The 18077-nt window shown below is 40.6% G+C and overlaps 1 protein-coding gene across 3 annotated transcripts; it reads left to right on the top strand.

Annotated features, from left to right (window-relative positions):
- The first annotated feature begins 478 nt into the window (after positions 1–478).
- On the top strand, positions 479–16591 carry ACSL5 (acyl-CoA synthetase long chain family member 5). Of its 3 annotated transcripts, XM_054276890.1 has the most exons (21): positions 479–489; positions 5734–5893; positions 6434–6542; positions 7189–7253; positions 7333–7434; positions 7748–7847; positions 9006–9184; positions 9824–9856; positions 10058–10109; positions 10650–10723; positions 11156–11233; positions 11447–11581; positions 12056–12190; positions 12265–12360; positions 12874–12946; positions 13735–13823; positions 13904–14020; positions 14458–14601; positions 15518–15623; positions 15988–16055; positions 16451–16591. In XM_054276890.1, exons 2-21 carry the CDS (start codon positions 5738–5740, stop codon positions 16589–16591), a joined length of 2052 nt encoding a protein of 683 aa, XP_054132865.1. In that variant the 5' UTR covers positions 479–489; positions 5734–5737. The 3 variants fall into 3 exon arrangements, with proteins under 3 accessions (XP_054132865.1, XP_054132866.1, XP_054132864.1); XM_054276891.1 differs by lacking the exon at positions 15988–16055 and having other exon boundaries at positions 15518–15619; XM_054276889.1 differs by lacking the exon at positions 479–489 and having other exon boundaries at positions 5738–5893; positions 15518–15619; positions 15984–16055.
- Positions 16592–18077: the final 1486 nt, after the last annotated feature.

The following is an 18077-nucleotide window of genomic DNA, read 5'->3' as shown; positions in this document are numbered from 1 at the left end:
GAAATGGAAGGTGCCTTTACTCACTAGTTCTCATCTCTATACATGCTCTGCCAGATTTTCCATGTAAGTAATGAAGTTTTACTGTATTTGTTTTATTGCTCATGAGTTTGCTGGTTGTTACTCACATGGGCTTTAGTAAATCCAATGTGCAAGTGCAGTGATTAGATGCAGGGTTCAAGATAATGAGTTTTTCAGGAGCCTCCTAGGAAATCTCTGGTAGTGTGCTATCAGTTAAATGTGGACCTTGGGCTGAGTTAAGTTCAGATATGTGTTTGTTCTTTGCTCTTCATAATTGAAGTGCTGTGATAATATGAAGTAATGGACATTAATAGCTAGAAACTTTAAGTGCTACCTTTTCTCTGTGTGGCTAAGGTACCTAGTGATAATATTCTAATTTTCTTAGCAGTTCTATGTGAATTTTCAAGTCGAGTTTTAGTCCTTGCTCTTAAAACCATGCCCTATCACTAGAGAAAACTTCCTATTAATATAGTTTGGATGCATTAATGCACTTTTTTTGAGGCACTTCTTGCATTTTTGCAAGAAGTGAACCTGTATTATCCAATAGGATAAACAGTAACAGAATCACAGAATCACAGAATTTCTAGGTTGGAAGACACCTTTTAGATCACTGAGTCCAACCCATGTTCTAACACCTCAACTAGATCATGACACCAAGTGCCACATCCAGTCTTTTTTTAAACACATCGAGGGATGGTGACTCCACCACTTCCCTGGGTAGATGATTCCAGTATTTGACCACTCTTTCTGTGAAAAATTTCCTCATTAATTCTAGCCTGCTATACTGACTGTATTTTAAATTCTTAAAAGCTTCAAAGGGCCAGTTGTGCATGTTTCTAAGTAGCTAGTTTCAAAGAGAAAATCTGATCTAAAGACTATATGAAATATTGGCTTTTCAATTTATCTGAGAAAATAACTTTTAGTACTAAGTAGTGTCATGATGTTGTTGCCCTCCTGATGGAGAGACAGTAATATCCAGCACAGTAAAATTCCTTATTTTAAAAAAATGGTCTTTCTATTTAAACATACTGAAATCTTGAATTCAATTGGTTTCATCAGCAAGGCTCAGAAACCACAGCACTCTGCTTCCTGAAAGTTACTGAGGCCTCAGACCTTCCCACCCTCTAGTGGGGTGTTTCTCAGCTAAGATCAAAAGGTGCTTGAACTGTTTGGCTCCGACTCTCTGAAGAGGTACTCTAAAAGCAAAGCCTCATCCTAGGCTTAATGCAGGTTACTGAGCATTTTGCTTTGTTTTTTGCATGGTTCTGCTCAGAAATCACTGCTGAGCTTTTGTGCTTTAACTTCCCTCTGGATGCTCAAAGTTTGATGTTCCTAAACCCTGTGGAACACAAGACTCCAGCTGCATCAAGGAGCAATATGCAATGCAAAGTTTCCAAGGAGTAAGAACTGGCAAAGTGGCTCAGGTCTGCAGGACGACACCAGGCAAGAGCTGCACTGTGCAAGCAGATGGAAAGAGTGAGTTACTGATGGTTAAGTAACTAATTAGTGTAGGTGGCTGTACTCCACTTTTCCTGCTTGTAAACAGTCAGTGTTGCCATGCTAATGATGAGAAAAAAGATGTCATGATCATGCCAAAAGCTTAGGCAAACTTGATGCAAAGTACAGAACTGCAGAAGACATCCTCCCAGGCAGTGCAGACTGTTGCTTCCAAAACTGTGCAAGTATCAGAGGTTGCTTTGTTGTCCATAATGAACTCTTGCAATGGAGATGACACTGATTTTTCTTCATATTTATGTAATCAAAAGCCACTTTCCAGTGGAGAGAATCTCACGTGGAGAGCATAGAGAATAACTTTAATTCCTTTTAGGTAATGAAGGAATAGCTGTAAAGGGGGAGGTACAGTAGAAATGAGAATGTGTACTCCTGAACTCAAGGCTGTAAATGGTATCCCTGTAATCTCTTCTGATAAAAATGAAGCCTTTGACTCTGGAGCTTAGTGCATCTTATCCCATTGACCATTGATCAGGGCAGACAACCTAAGTACACTTTCAACTGTCCAGCATCTTATTGCACAAGAAGCTTAACAGGTGGCTTGAGACATCCTCTGCATTTTGTGTCCCTGGGAGCTGAGCCCTCAGAACTCAGGGGTTTCAGACACTTCATCTCTGACCCCTCTGAAGTTTAAAAAGACAACTGGTGCTCAGACTTACCCTGCAGTGGAAGTGGGTGTCTGTCCAAAATGCTCTGTTTTTTTCTTGTTCTGCACTGTTTTCACTAAATTGATGTAGTGAAATTATTATGTATTATGGTATGCACAGGTGTTATGTATGCACAGGGCACTTGCATTTGTGGGATGAAGTCTGGTTGTAGCTGTTCCATAGCACAGATTTAGGCTGCAGCTATTCTCTCACTATGGACAGGAAGGTCTATCAAGTACAGATCCCTGTCCTCTCTCTGGCTTTTCTGTTTTGATGGCAGCAGGATTAAATGGCATTTGGATGATGCCAGAGGTGATAAATTAGCAGCTACTTGGATTGACAAATAGTTACAGTAAAAGCTCTAGGCATAGGAAACAACTGTCCTAATTCTGGGAATTGAGACAAATTTGCTGACAATCTCTTGCCACAGCCTGGGTAACACACCCTTATGTGCTTTGATAGAAGAGACTAAAGCCCTTTTGTGGAAACACTGTTGGAAAGTAAAAGAAAACATGATCACTGTTCTATTAATAAAGTAAGGGTGTTGAAAATAGGTTTTCAGATATGAAAAACATTGTTTTGTATTACCTAGATCTGTGTTTTTGTGCATCTATAGGGGTTTTAATGCAGCACTAACCTCTCTATCTTTAAAGGGTATATATGCAAAGTCCTGCATATGTAGTCTCAGTCAGGGCTGTAAGTGGGCTAATGAAGACTAAAAGTTACTGAAAACACCCACCAAACCCTAGAAGCTAATAAGCATATAATACTTCCCAGACCCTAAAGAAACTTACCACCAGGTCTTTCTTTAAATTAAAAATTCATTCAAATATAATTGAAAATCATCCTTAACTACCTATAGGTATGCTGGGAGGGCTACAATGGGATTAGACTACTGCCTCATCTTTCCCTCTTTCTTTTTATGCAAGAGGTTTGTGGAATCAATTCAGAAACTGAAGGCAAAAGTTTCGCTGTATTAAATGATCATTTCTTGATTAGGTGTTCTCTCTGGACTTTGAGTTCTTTGCTCCAAGCAAAAAAATCATATCCTTCAGGGTTTGATGTTCAGTCCTCTTACATGTCCTGGTACAAAGTGCTTTGCATGTGAGTCAGTGAGAACAGGGAAATACCTGAATGGAAAAATTTTCAGTGACTTGTCTACTGCTGCATGGAGCATTTGGGGTTCCTGGGTTCTCTGATCCTTATCACAAAAAGGTCAGATAAGTGTCTTCTGTAAATTTTCTGTAAGTCCATGTAACAGACAGTAGCTATTTGTGACAACTGCTCTGGTCTGTCTGACCTAGTCAGACAGTGTTAATGGTAAGCCATATAAATAAGTTAAAGAAGAGGACTTGGTGCCATAAATAAGATAGTTTTGTTTCTTACCTCGAACATGATACTTTAAAAACAACCTATCATTCATGGTTTTTGGGTAATTGTCTTAAAGTACTATTAAAATAAGCAGATGAGAGCACACTTTAGCCAATAAAACTGGCCCAGCTGTACAGGCCTGTGGTCTCTCTGGTCACTGCATATAGCTCTATTCTCTCACTGCTGATTAAAAAATGACCAGGGAAGAGTCATGTGAAATGCAGTGAGTGAGAACCACTTTGTCAGTCTAGAAAGCTTCCAACATACAAATGGTGCAAATGTGATTTGCTCTGTCATTTGGATTTAGTAGTGGGCTCTGAGCCAAAGGAATAAAGTTTGTATATTCCACGTTTCATGATGGAGAATGGAGATGCCCCTACCTAGCTGCCTCATGCCTAGTGCTCATGCTATAAAAAAGTGTCGGGCTCACGTTAGTGAAAGAGGAAATATAAACCACAAACCATATGCAGTTTAATCACTGCAGAAAGCTGCTTGCTAACTGCTCCATTAATGGTCCAGATATAGTGTCAAGAGCAGCTGATTACCAAATTCACTTAATTAAAAATCTTCAGTTTTCCAAACCAAGGAGTGCTAAACCTAAACTGCTAAGTAGCTTTGTCCTGAATGTAAACTTGATCAGCAGACCTGGATTTAGGGTCTGCTTTTTTTTTTTTTTTTTTTTTAAATCCAGGCTCAATTGATAAAGGTCCAAAGGGAGATGGGTGATATGCTGTGATACAAACACGTTTGTGCTCCCACAGGATCAATATGCCCAGTGACTGGAATTGCCTATCAGTAGAGAGTCCCAAGGGCAGTTCCTGCCTTTCAGGCTGTAGCACAATCTTTTTGGACTCTCAGTACATGAAGCCAAGGTCAGGAGTTTGAAGGACACGTGGCAACTAAGGTTTAGAGTAGGAAGGAGGACTAGGGAGTTGGTATTTCTCAGATATGTAGGTGATGTGCATCCGGCAGCTTGGACTAGCTGGAAAGCCTCTGAGGTGCCCTTTCTTATCCAGATGCAGGGCAGGCAAAGCATGCCTTTTTTACCAGAGAACACACCAGGATTGCTGATTAACCCTGCCACTGGAAAGTACAAAACTGTAAAACAGATAATCTACACTGGCACTGGAAACTACAAAACTGTAAAACGGGAAATCTAAATGAGCACTCTGGGCTCAGACACCCAAATTCTGACTTCAGGTCCTGTCTGAACTTACTATTGGTTTGTAAAATACCTTCAACTTCATTGGAATTGATATTTAGACACTAGAAAATGCAAGTTGCTGAGATCTGAGCTGATTCAGATAGAAAGCAGTCTTGGCAATTCAATCTTAAAACATGTCAGAACATTTTGGAGATAAAATTGCTTGTTTCTAAGGAAGAAAGCTCAGGTCTCTGTGTCTTATAAAAAGCATCTGCATTCTCAGATTTTGCTTCCCTGTCCTTGATGGAAGATACCCTGGGGAATGCAAGCAGCAGAATTGTTTCTGTATTTCCCAGTTAGACTTCCATTGCACACATTGACATCCAGGTCACCACTTCCTAGTGGAAAGCAACTTTCACAGTTTTGATTTGTGCTGGTTTTTTTTTGGCTGACCACACTGTCACTCTCTGCAATATTTGTCTGGCATGACCTGTAAAAGCAGCTGAGAGTGAATATACTGTTTGTCTTGCAGACATATATGTAGGTGTATGAAACATGTAATTTATCAATACCCTTCCTATTTCAGCAAAACCATTTCCTATTGAACACTTACAATATTAAGGAATTTTCTTACTTCCTCAATTCACAACATTGAACTACACATTTTTTAGTTATACTTGGGGAGATGGATTTGGGAAATTATATACTGGTTTTCTTCAGGCATAATTTTTTACTTAAGGATGGAAAGAATCTGTTCCTTGTCTGACTTTATCAGGCTTCAGCTTTCTGTGGAGGTGGATGCAGCATAGATTAAGATTTATGGAGACAGGTGACTTAAGATCTCTTAAGAGGCTTAAAACATTGCATAAGTGTGCTTCACTATTGTACCAGGGCTCTCCAGGGGCAAACTGCTGAAATGATTTGCAGTTTTGTTTAACAAGCTACTTAAGTAACCATAGCTCATAGGTAATTAAAGCTTCTAACTCAAGTCTACTAAACCTCCTATTTGTTTCAGGTTCAGCTCTGGCTCCACTGATCCAGTACAATGATCTGGATACTTCAAGTGTTGTTCTCACCGCTCCCAACACCAGCATTGATCAGTCTCATTGCATTTGGAGCTGTCATCTTCCTGTGGGTGATAAGCAGGCCGAAACCCCTTTTACCTCCTGTTGACTTGAACAAGCAGTCGATAGGAATTGAGGTAATGCTTTCTCTGCTTGTGGACATGGTCTGTTTAGGAGCTTCATCTGAATACTGATCCGTTCTGACTCTGGGTGTCAGTGGAAGCTCTCCTGTCCTATGGAACAGCCTTCTCTCCCAGCTGTACAACTCAAAAGCACAGTGGGGAGATGGGAAATCTTAAGATGCTAAGATGAGAAACAGCAGCTTGTTCCAACCAGAGTTGGGTGGGATTTTTACCAGATGGCTTTGGCTGTCACTCACTTTCCTGTATTTTCAATGCACTGCATCAGCTTTGAAAGTGGTGCTAGACTTCATGTAATAAGGGAAGTGGTAGCACTCAGTCAAGGCCTCTCAATAACCTGTAACTCAACGTTAAGCTGGGCCATCTAGAAAATCACTCTGCATGTGACTGAGTAGAACAAAATCAGGAAGGGAAAAAGATTTCCCTAACAATACAATGCTAGTGAAATGCTTTAAATGGGATTGATGAGAGAATGGCTGAGGAACAAACAATATTTTATCTGGTCTGCATTGTTTCATAACCATGCTCTGTTCCTAGGGAGGAGCCAGAAGAGCTGCACTCTTGACAGATAATAACCTGCTTTCTTATTACTTTGAAGATGCTAAAACCCTGTATGAAGTTTTCCAGAGAGGAGTGAGTATTTCTGGTAAGCTTTGCATCTGGTAGTTAGTACTTGTCTATCACAAATAAAATTTTTCCAAGATCCTTTTGCCTGTGTCTTGGCTGTGGTAATAATGCAGGCTAGCAACAGCTCTTGTAACCTTCTGTGGGGTGGAGAGACAAGTGACCATATTTCTCCCTGTCCCAATTTAGTACTAGTCTTATTTGGGAGACTGGGCAGGAACAAATCCCGGAAGCTGAAGATGGTAGAGTTCAGTCAAGAGTCAGCAGATATAGAGCATCAGAGGAACTGGGGGGGGAACACCTCTCCTTTGTCTTATGATGTGAGTTTTCCTGTGAAATTACTGCCTGTTTGCAACAGATATGTCATTTCACAAGTCCTATGCATGGAAATGTGCGATGGTTTGCAAGGTGTTTCAACCTCACATGGGTTGTGCAATCCAACAAATATCACCAGATCTTAGAAGTATTGCTTTTAAGGACAAAGTTAAAGTCTTACAACCTTGGTTTGGGCAAAGTGCTTAACTATGGACACTGACCTGCTCTCCATGCAGTTGCCTGAATGCCTGACAGCAAACATTTCCCACTTCAAGTGTTTAGTGTTATGCACTTTAGTGTTATGCAACTTCAGTACTGAGCTTTGAAATTGCTTTTCTGAACTCTTTCATTAGGAAATGGTGACTGTCTAGGCTACAGGAAACCCAAGCAACCTTATCAGTGGCTGACATATAAACAGGTGAGTATTGTACATGACAGATGAATTAATTTGGGATTCTGCCTTGAAACACTAAAGTGGGGGAATAACTATCTTGCAGGTTTCAGACAGAACTAAATACCTGGGATCAGGACTTCTGCAAAAAGGATGCCAACCATCATCAAGCCAGTATATTGGCATTTTTGCTCAGAATAGGCCAGAGGTAAGCAACAAATTGTGTATTCTTTCCTAACTATTCTGACACCTTGGGACGAGAGGAGACTCTGTATTTAAACAGCTTCAGGCCACATCAGGAACAATCACTTTTTCCTTCCCAATTCCCTTTTTACTGACTGAGCACATACCATTCCAAGCATGTAATACAATGACCTCTCACAACTCTTACTCTCATGGATGTGCTCCTTCCATATCCCCCACTGCCAAGTACATGGGCTTGTCAAGATGTATGAAGTCTGTAGGCAATCCTGTCTTGCGGGCTCCTAGTTTTCCTAAGTTGTGCTGTTTTCTCTTTTCAGTGGATCATTTCAGAATATGCCTGCTACACCTACTCAATGGTTGCTGTTCCACTCTATGACACTCTGGGACCAGAGGCCATTGTATATATTGTTAACAAAGGTAAATATTGACTTCCACTCTTTCATAAGGATTTTTCTAAGAAACTTTTTTTTGGGAGGGCTAAGTTCAAGGGAATTTGCAAAAATCAGAGCAGTTTTAACCTTACTGCTCTTATAGACACTTAGTGAAGCTGCTTTGCAGAGCACATGATTCAATGCCCACAAGAATCCAGGGGGCTTTCTATGTCTCCTAGTGTCTTGATTGCAAGACCACTGAAGGATCTGCTAGATCCTGTGGATCATTCTGCAATCAGTGCTCAACTATTTGCTATTTGAGATTTTGCAATCTTGAACTCCCACACTGCCAAACAATCAGACAATGCAGACAGACTTGCATGTAAATTAAGACTAGATTTATATGTCTGTCTGTATATGTCTGTAGGATGAAAAGAGTGGAGGAGGGAAGGGTAAAGATTTGCCTAAATCTGTTTAATCTATTTGGTTATTGCACGTTCTACAGAAACAACATCTAGCAGGCCAACATGGAATAAACTGGCAAGGAAGTTAAATAAATCTTCAGACTTTCTTCCCCCTGTCTTAGGAGAGATATGGGGGAATAAATATCCACTGTTGTTACAGTGATCTGGTATCCATCCCAAAAATAGGATTTGCCAAGCAAAACCCCTTCAAGAGTTATGGTGATGAATCTTGGAAACAGGTGTTGTTTTGGGATTGATTACACAGCTGTAATTTACCAATCTAACTGGGAACTGGCAGGCTCAGGCAAATCCAGTTCCTCTGCTGACTTAAAGGAAAAGGCTTTTGTAACTCCATCTACAGGGAAGCTGAAGTATTAACTCACTATTTTTAGCTACCTCTTTCAATTAGGCCTTCATTTCTTTTGATTTAAGGAAGATGGCTAAACCTAAACAATATCATGGCAATACCAAAAGTTTCAATACCCATCTTGACTATGAGCAATGATATTTCTTTTCAGCTTTTCAGCATTTCCCTCATTTTATATTGCCAGAACATCGGGTTTGCCCAATCAGTTGAGTATGGTAGGAGGAACTTTCTCAGCACTGTAAGCCAGCCACTGAATCCATATGAACAAATGCAAATGGCACCAAAACAATGTTATGCTCTAAAATTATGTGCTGCTGAGCTGTCACTGGCCTCATGTCTTCTAAACAGACTTCTGATAATTTCTTTTCTGTAGCTGACATAAGCGTGGTGATCTGTGACACGCCTGCAAAGGCAGAGGTCTTGCTTAAGAACTGTGAGGACAAAAAGACCCCATGTCTGAAGATTATTGTTCTCATGGATCTCTTTGATAAAGAGCTCAAGGACAGAGGAGCTAAAGTGGGAGTTGAAATTCTGTCACTGCAGGAGGTTGAGGTAGGTGGATAAAGGTTTCTGTAATACTTTGCCAGCTTAAACATCCTGATCTTCTGTGGCAGCAATGACACTTTAATGTAAGCATTACCCAGTTGTCGTGCCTGTACCTGACATCTTAATGAGCAGTCATTTTGAAACTTGATATCTTTAGCTAAACAGAGTTGCAGAGTTGAAACAGTTGACTAAAGTTGTGCCCATGTGCTGTGAACAGCCAAGACTTGCTTAGCTTAATTTGTGATCCTGTTGTAACAGGATTTATTTGGCTTCTAAGCTGGCAGTTGAATCTAATTGGAACTGTAAGTGCAAATTACTGGCTGCTCAGACATCCCAATGCTAGGCTTAAGCTTGCATACATCTAAAGAGATGTGGCCTACCTCAAATAAAAGGAAACCTCTCCACTCAGGACTTCCAAATTCCTAAAGTAGTTCTGATCACTTTCCACACATTCACATGTGTCCTTTCCACACTTGCAGCAGACAGTTTTTCAGAGTTATGTGTATTCGATTCAGGAAGAGGTTTCTCTTTGAATGAGACAGAGTATCAAGAGGCAAAGTAGTAAAACAGGTGTTGCATTTGAAATGCAATTACCTATTCACCTATTGTGCACATCTCTTAAGCTGTGTTTTTTCTCTAACACAGGAGCTGGGAAGAAACAACATCAGAGATCCAGTTGTAAGTATCTCTATGATACTATCAGCTATAGACTTGTAAAACTTGTCTCTGGAAAGACCTCTTGCTATGCTGCTAGTAGAGGAGGCTGCCAGATTTTTTTTGTGAACCATAATTCCTGATTTGTCACAGTTAGGAATTGTATGTAGTTACAGATAACCATCATAATCCTCACGCTGACTTTATGTGGCTTTTTCTCTCTAGCCTCCTAAGCCTGAAGATCTTTCTGTTGTGTGTTTTACAAGTGGAACCACAGGTAAGAATTTACAGTGATGCTTCCCCACTGAAAGAGCCTCCCCATGCAGCTTCCCTGCACAAAAGTAAAGAAATCCTATGAACATGGAAGTAAACCAGGAAATTAGAGCAATGTCAAGCTGCTCTTGCAGTTTTACTTGGGATACTGTCATTACAAGTGAAGTGCACTATGATAAAGCTTCTTAAAACTGGGGCAAGAAAAGCCAAACTCATGTTGGCTTACCCTATGAAAAATGCAGCCTTAATGTTCAAGAGATTGCTTGTTCAACTGTGTATTTTGGTCCACAGGGGCTAAAGCAAAAATCTTGTTTCAGCATTCTCTATGCTACTCCCAATTGCACTGCTGTTTCAGTATCCATCTCCTTTACGTAACAGCCATAGCTGAAAGCACTCAAGATGAGGCATATTTGTGATCTCTCATGAGAATAAGTGCTGGGACTGAGCCTAGTACTGAGATAGTTCAAACTGAGCCAAACAAGACATGGGAACTGCCAGCAGAAGCAGTCAGAGCCACAGCTCACCTTGCTTGATCTCTCCAAAGGTAATCCTAAAGGAGCCATGCTGACACATCAGAATGTTGTTTCAAATGCTGCTGCCTTCCTTAGATGCACAGAGGTGAGCTACTCTCCAGGATATGTCCCTCAGTCCTGAAACCAGCTTTAAAGTGGGCATTTTCTGTAAACCATTCATTCACTCCCAGAAACTGATGCTTTCCTAAGTGCCCCTTTTTCAATGAGACAATACTACGGCAAGAAACTTGGTTTGAATTGAACAAGAACTTGTACATAGAAGTTACTCTAGAATGAGTCAGTCCTAAATACCAAGAGTACTGAGCTATCTACTTCAAGACTTGCCAAAACATTAAACTAATTTTGATTTAGTGTGGCTGAGTGACAGCTGCAAATCTTGAAGAGGTGATGGATGAGCCTGAGTTGCAGTCATTGGAAGTCTCTGTCTAAAAGCACTCAAACTGATCTCAATTTTATTTACTTTGTACTTAAAAAGGCATAGAAAATGTTAACCTACATCTACTTCCTTTCCCTCTAGAACACAATTGAGTGTACAAGTTCAGATGTTGTCATTTCCTATCTTCCTCTGGCTCACATGTTTGAGAGAGTTGTGCAGGTATGTACAGATATATGTATCTGAGCTTTTATAAACCAAATTAGAGTAAAAGACATTAGCAATGTGTATGTCCTCAAAACCTATTCACACAATAACTTTCCTTATTTTGTAATAACTGGGCACTGGAAATCATGCTGCTTTTCATAGACTAATAATTATGGCTAGTGAAGGTAGGAATTCTGCTTGACTAAGGTTAGTCTGGTCAATTTTTAGACTGTGGTATACAGCTGTGGAGCAAAAGTAGGCTTCTTCCAAGGAGATATCAAGCTGCTAACAGATGACATGAAAACCTTGAAGCCAACGCTATTTCCAGTTGTACCAAGACTGCTCAACAGAGTCTATGACAAGGTATGTGAGCAATTTTAGCTGTGTTCTTTGTGTTCATATATCCAAACAAGCATACAAATACAAAATAGTAATTAATATGTCATAACATCATCACTAGTTAATTACCCCTTAGCAAGAGGAATTTTTTAGAATCCTTTCTGAGGAGATGGAAAGCATTCTGGGAGTATAAGAACAGCATATCCAGTCATGACTGGGCTACGTTTGTTGCTGTTAAGAAATAAAAACTTTGTTTACTTTTGTAATGCAAATGAATCAAGTGCACAGCTAACAGGATCCCAGTTCCTCAAAGCTATGGGCTGTAGTGTTTCAGCATTAACATGAATTAGTATTGCCTTTTGGGTCACCTCCTAGATACTGCAGTGGTGAAGACAGGCCCTAGAACACTGAAGTAAGATTTGGTGCCTCTTACCAAGGCAAGACTGAGATGTACAGATGTGAGTTAAACCCAAGAGTCACTGCTCCTTTTCCTTGCAGATCCAGAGTGGTGCAAACACCCCAGTAAAGAAATTCCTGTTAAAATTTGCTGTGTTTATGAAGACAGCTGAAATAAAACAGGGCATCATTCGAAATGACAGCATTTGGGACAAGGTTGTCTTCAAAAAAATTCAGGTAAGTTATTCCAAGTGTAAGGGAGCTAAGCAAGGTAATATTGGAGGAGCTGATGACTTCTTTTTCACTTGTAGGAAACCATGGGTGGAAGAGTGCGTATCATGGTGACAGGTGCAGCCCCTATATCTCCCTCTGTCCTGACATTTCTTAGAGCAGCATTAGGCTGTCAGGTAAGCTGAGTTTTCTTTAAAAGTAAGCCTTGTTTGACTATGCACAAATGAGTGACCAGGGATATAGCTGGGGTCCAGCTCAATGCTGTCAAGTCTCAGGCATTTACAGACTGCTTCATCTGAGTTAACTGTAACAGGAAAAAAATTCTGCAGGGCTCACTTTAAACTACACTACCAAAAATACTAAGCTGTAGGCTTTAAGAAGAATAGAGCAGCAGAAATAGGAACATGCAGCACTCATAGTCAGGCAGCTGCCTCTGAGTTTTGTGGCTTATTCTGACAGTCAATGAGCTCCCAACATAGCACATTTGAGAACAGAAAATGAGGTGACCAAAGCAAAGTTTGAATAAGTGAACTTTAACATCTGGTCACAGCAATAAGATCAAGATATCTTAAAAGCAAAGGTTGTTTTGGCTTCCTTCCTAAGAAAACTTGAGCACAGGCACAGTCAAAACTGAGGCCTTTCACACCAAGGACTTGATGTTCAAGGAATACTCATCCTTTCTCACACAGATCTTTGAAGGTTATGGCCAGACTGAATGCTCAGCTGGATCCACTTTCTCAATGCCTGGAGACTGGACAACAGGTATGGGAGCTGAGACTTGTGAAGTCTCCCAGAGCTGTCCACATAAAGGGGCACTCAAGCCTAGGTGCTGTAATGCTTTTAGTTTAATGAAAATTAAATCATGGGTACTCAAAGTGATTCTCGGTAGCAGCAGTCACCTGTCTGTTTAATAGGTACTAAAATTCTTGACTCAACCAGATGAGGAACCCCGGTGTAAAGTGTCATAGGTCAGTTTAGACTTTGTCCCAGAATATAGGAAAGGAATAGAGAGAGCTGAGCAAACTGGATAGAGACTTCCCAAATGGCCTTAAGAAACTAGCTTGGTCTCTTAAATTATATGTTTTACTCAAAAATATTAGACATGATACTTGACTATTTTCCTGAAGGACCTTGAAGATTTAGCTTTTATTTTAGCAATACTGGATATTCTAAATTCAGACTCAAGTCACCATCTTTGTGAACACAGTAATTGCAGAGCATAATGAGGATGAAATGCAAATGAATACCAGGATCTATGAGAGGGGGTCCTGAGGAGGCACGAGTGGTTCAGTGCTTCATGGCTGATGTGGTAGATGACATCAATAGTGCTCTAAGCATCAAGACTTAGCTGCTATTTGTCCTACATTAACTGTCTGAAAATGGCATTGCAACAACTTGCTTGAACATTTGATGCCTTACTCCTTTAAATAATGCTGGTTCATCTTAAAGCAGTGAACAAACCCAGTGGGTATCTACTATCACTGCAGCCTTTTTTTTTTTTTTTTTTTTTTTTTTTTTTTTTTTTTTGTTTTGTTTTTTTTTTCTCTTAGGCCATGTTGGAGCCCCTCTGGCCTGTAATATCATAAAACTAGACGATGTGGAAGAAATGAGCTACTTCTCTTCTAACAATGAAGGCGAGGTAGGTACCATCTGCTGTGCATGTCAAGAAATATTGAAACGTAAGACTTGGTAACTAACAGTGTTCTCTGCTTGCTATAGGTCTGCATTAAAGGACCAAATGTGTTCAAAGGTTATCTGAAAGACCCTGAGAAGACAGCAGAAGCAATTGATAAAGATGGCTGGCTCCACACTGGAGACATAGGGAAGTGGTTGCCAGTGAGTAGCTGCTTAACACAAACCATCTCTTGCATGTGAATTCCTGTTACTCCACAGTATTCTCTAAAGATGGAATTCTAGGATAAAAGTTTCTACACAGTAGATTCACTAGGTAACTCCAGTCAAAGTTCCAAAGACCAATTAGGTTACAGAATATCAACACCTGTTAGGCCCATAGTTAAGACTATTCTTCACAGTAGAAATAATATAACAAGGTGTCTTGGTTTCTGTCACAGGAGAATAAAGGAACTGTCTAATCATGTCCTGAGCTAACTGGAGAAATTACACAAACCCTTCTCTCTGTAGAAAGCAAAGACCAGTATGTGGTTTCTAAACTAGTTCCAGATGTGCTTTTCATACAGCTAAACAAAGCCTGTTTATATTCTCTTATATAAGCCAGTGACTTGGAACTAATGACCTCCACTTTTTACTTCTAGAATGGAACGCTGAAGATCATTGATAGGAAGAAGAATATATTTAAACTTGCACAAGGAGAATACATTGCTCCAGAGAAGATAGAAAATGTCTATATCAGAAGTGCTCCTGTAGCCCAGGTCTTTGTACATGGGGAAAGTCTGAGGGTAAGTGATGTTAGGAGTATCCTGCAACTGATTTCCTTCCACAACATGTTCTGGATGATCAGGCCACAAATGGATGCATGTGCAAAAGTCCTTGAACAAAATCTGTTCCTAAGAGAGCTGTGTTTATAGGAAGATGTTCTCAGACCTACAGACTTGGTAAGTGACCACTGGCATTGTTGCAAGCTAGGTAAAGGCAAATTACATACTTGTGTGGGATTAGTACGTCAGGTCACTTCTCTGCAGCTTAGATTCGTAGAATAGTCCCCCCTGCAATAAGCAGGGACATCTTCAACTATATTAGATTGTTCAGAACCCCATTCAGCCTGACCTTGAATGTTTCTAGGCACTTGCCACCTCTGGGCAACCTCTGCCATTGTTTCACCACCCTCACACTTAAAAAAAATTCCTTGTATTTAATATAAATTTACTATCTTATAGTTTAAAACCATTACCTCTTGTCTTATTGCCACAAGCCCTACTAAAAATTTGTCCTCATCTTTCTTGCAAGCTCCCTTTTAGTTTTGAAAGGCCACAAAAAAGTCTTCCTGGAGCCTTCTCTTCTTCAGGCTGAACAACCCCAATTCTCTCAGCAGAATTCTTTCTGCACAGCAAAAGTGTTTCTCCATTCCTTTGCCACAGAGGTGTTACCTATGCTAGCAGAGGCCAGTCTTCAGTCTGTAAACAGCCAAAAGTAATTGCTGGACCATTCAGCACACATAACAAACTGTGTCAGTACCTCAATTACTGCTGTCACAACTCTCAGCGACTTGGAAATCCTCGTAGCTACCTTCGAAACTGAAAATGAATGGAAATGTAAATTTGACTTGTCATAGAAATACTGCCTGCAATCAAGCTCACAAAGACATTTAGTATGCCTTAGCTTGGTCTCAGCCTGACTATTTCCACTTGTTTTCAGTCTTTTCTAATAGGTATAGTGGTTCCTGATGCTGAGATGCTTCCAGAATTTGCAGCAAAACTGGGAGTCAAAGGTTCTTTTGAAGAGCTCTGCAAAAACCCTGTGAGTAGCATTGTGTTTAGTGGGTTAGAGACAGAATTTAATTCTAAGTCCAATCCTACATTGCTCTGAACTTGTTCTATTCACCTCTTTTCAGTAATTTGAACTAGTTTAATGCTGGGTGAGTCATGCAAGCAGCCTTCCAGCAAAAACTGGAACTCAGTATAGGTGTCTCTTGTTCCAAGGGCCATCACTGCTACTTTTCCAGTGAGAAGAGAGACATGACTCTGTAGTGGCCTTAATGTGAGAAATCTTGAATGTTGAAATATGTATTCTTGCCATCCTCAGTTGTCCCTGACAGGGCAAATGGTTATGGTTTTGAGCAATGACAGCTTTACCCACTCTGCTTCTGCTGTGTTTCTTCTAGGCAGTGAAGAAAGCTATTTTAGATGATATGATCCAACTAGGGAGACAGGCTGGCCTTAAATCCTTTGAACAAGTAAGTACTTTCAAGTCCTGCTTGTCACTAGCACCTGTGTTGCTGACACAGTGGCTGGGAAGTCTCCATTGCTGCTACTGCCTGTTCCAGGAGGGGCTGTGAGGCAGCTGCCCCTGACACCTGATGGAAGCAGTCAGTGAAACACTGGCCGCCTGTCCCTATACCAGGAGACCAGGGGCTGTGAAGGGCAAGCATGGCAATTGCCAGGAGATGGAGTGGAGGCTCACAACAGGCTGTAGGGGCTGTTCTGGAATTCCACCCTCTTGCTGTGTCAGCCAAAAAAACAGTTCAGTTACTGGATTTCCTGGGACTGAATTTCTGCCCAAGGAAGCTGGAAAGAACTATTGTTTGTCTTCTAATAATGTGTCATGCACTAAATGGTTTTCTTTTAATAGGTTAAAGACCTGTACATCCACACAGAGTTGTTTTCTGTAGAAAATGGACTCTTGACACCAACACTGAAGGCAAAGCGAGGAGATGTTGTTAAATTCTTCCAGAAGGAGATTGAGGCCCTCTACTCATCTACTCAGGAATAAATAGCCAGTTTAACTCAAACTGCATGGAGTAGTTAAATCTGTGACACTACATGGCCTGTGATGAAGACAGGCTTGAGTGGAGGGGAACAGGAACTTAAATAAATTTAAGTTTGAAAAATGACTTGTGGATGAAGATGGCTGTAGTATAACTGACAACTTGCAGTGTTAACATCCTGTGGGACTGAGCATCAACTGTCTGGGCTAAGCCAGAACTTTCATCTTTCTTGGACTGTGACTGAAATGCTGTAACACGCAAGAACCCTCAGCCTTTAAAAGACAGCTGTATGCACTTCTTTGTCAAAAGCAAATCTTGTTTTCCTGCTGAAACTACAAACTCCACTGTGACCTGTCGTGGACTGATCTGCAATCAGACTGAACACAGTATGAATTCATGCTAACATCTGTTTAGCAAACACAGAAGTGAATTTCCTGTTCCTAGCCCTGGACCACGTGGTACAAGTTGTTAATAATGAAAATGAGTAATCATTTGCAAAATACATTTGTCTACAGCAAATGTTCATTCTTTAGGAAGCACTGGATTAGTTTTTGCACATTTTCAAATGAAATGGCAGTGTTAAAGCCTTTACACTTATGAATTTGAGCCTAATAAGTGTAAAACTTTAGCTGTCAATCCTAAGGTTATAGGATGCAATAAATTGAGACTGCACAATCAAATTAAAGCCTGTGTGAACTACTTGTGGCTCTGCTGCAACCACATTGTCAGCTGTCTGGCTCTGTATGGCTGCAGCTAGAATTCAACTCCTGCAGAACATGAACTTGTTCCCTATGCTGTCACTGGTCAGCCACAGCTCCAGACATGAACCAGTAATGTAGTGTAGTCCAGGTTTGCTCCTGTAGTCTAGTTGCTCCTCTACCAACTTTCTTTTCCTTGTCTTCAGCTTAGGCTGAGGTGAAAGAATGAATTTACCACAGGAAATAAGATGTTGAGATTTTCTTGTGTTAAGCTCCTGCTTCAGAAAATGATTTAAGCAAGATGAAAACTTTCTTATGTCTTCCATCAGTCTGTGCTGTCTCTGCTGAGAGCTCCTCCCTGTCCCTGCAGTAGTCAGCTCTAGCAGTTCAAAAGGCAGTGCTAACAAGGATGCAACATGGGGAAGGTGTATCTGCAGCTTTCCTAGGCCAATTCTCTTTGACTGCAGACAAAAATTGTCTTCCCTGTCTTGTTTCAACAGCTAGTGGCTTTTCCTCTCCCTCTTTAATGCTCTTGCTCATATCCCAAAATGAAAGTAAGATTTATCAAAAGATCCCTCTCTTGCTGTTAGGCAGCTCTAGCTTTGACTAGTAAAAACAACTGACCTAATTTTGTTTCTAGTCTGGGCCCAGAGACCTTGACATCTCAGGGTAACCATTGTGGCACTTACTGTGCTTGTCAGAAATGTGAGGCTATAAAGGCATCTTTGAAACTCCATGTAACAATGCTGCTTATCTTTCCTATCCTTCCCTTAAAGCAAAGTGACATGAAATC

The sequence above is a fragment of the Melozone crissalis genome, unplaced genomic scaffold (genome assembly GCF_028551555.1).
Source record: "Melozone crissalis strain CALT ecotype California unplaced genomic scaffold, PUWL_Pcris_2 ptg000019l_1, whole genome shotgun sequence".
NCBI classification, from domain to species: Eukaryota; Metazoa; Chordata; class Aves; order Passeriformes; family Passerellidae; genus Melozone; species Melozone crissalis.
This window is presented reverse-complemented; position numbering and strand designations above follow the sequence as displayed.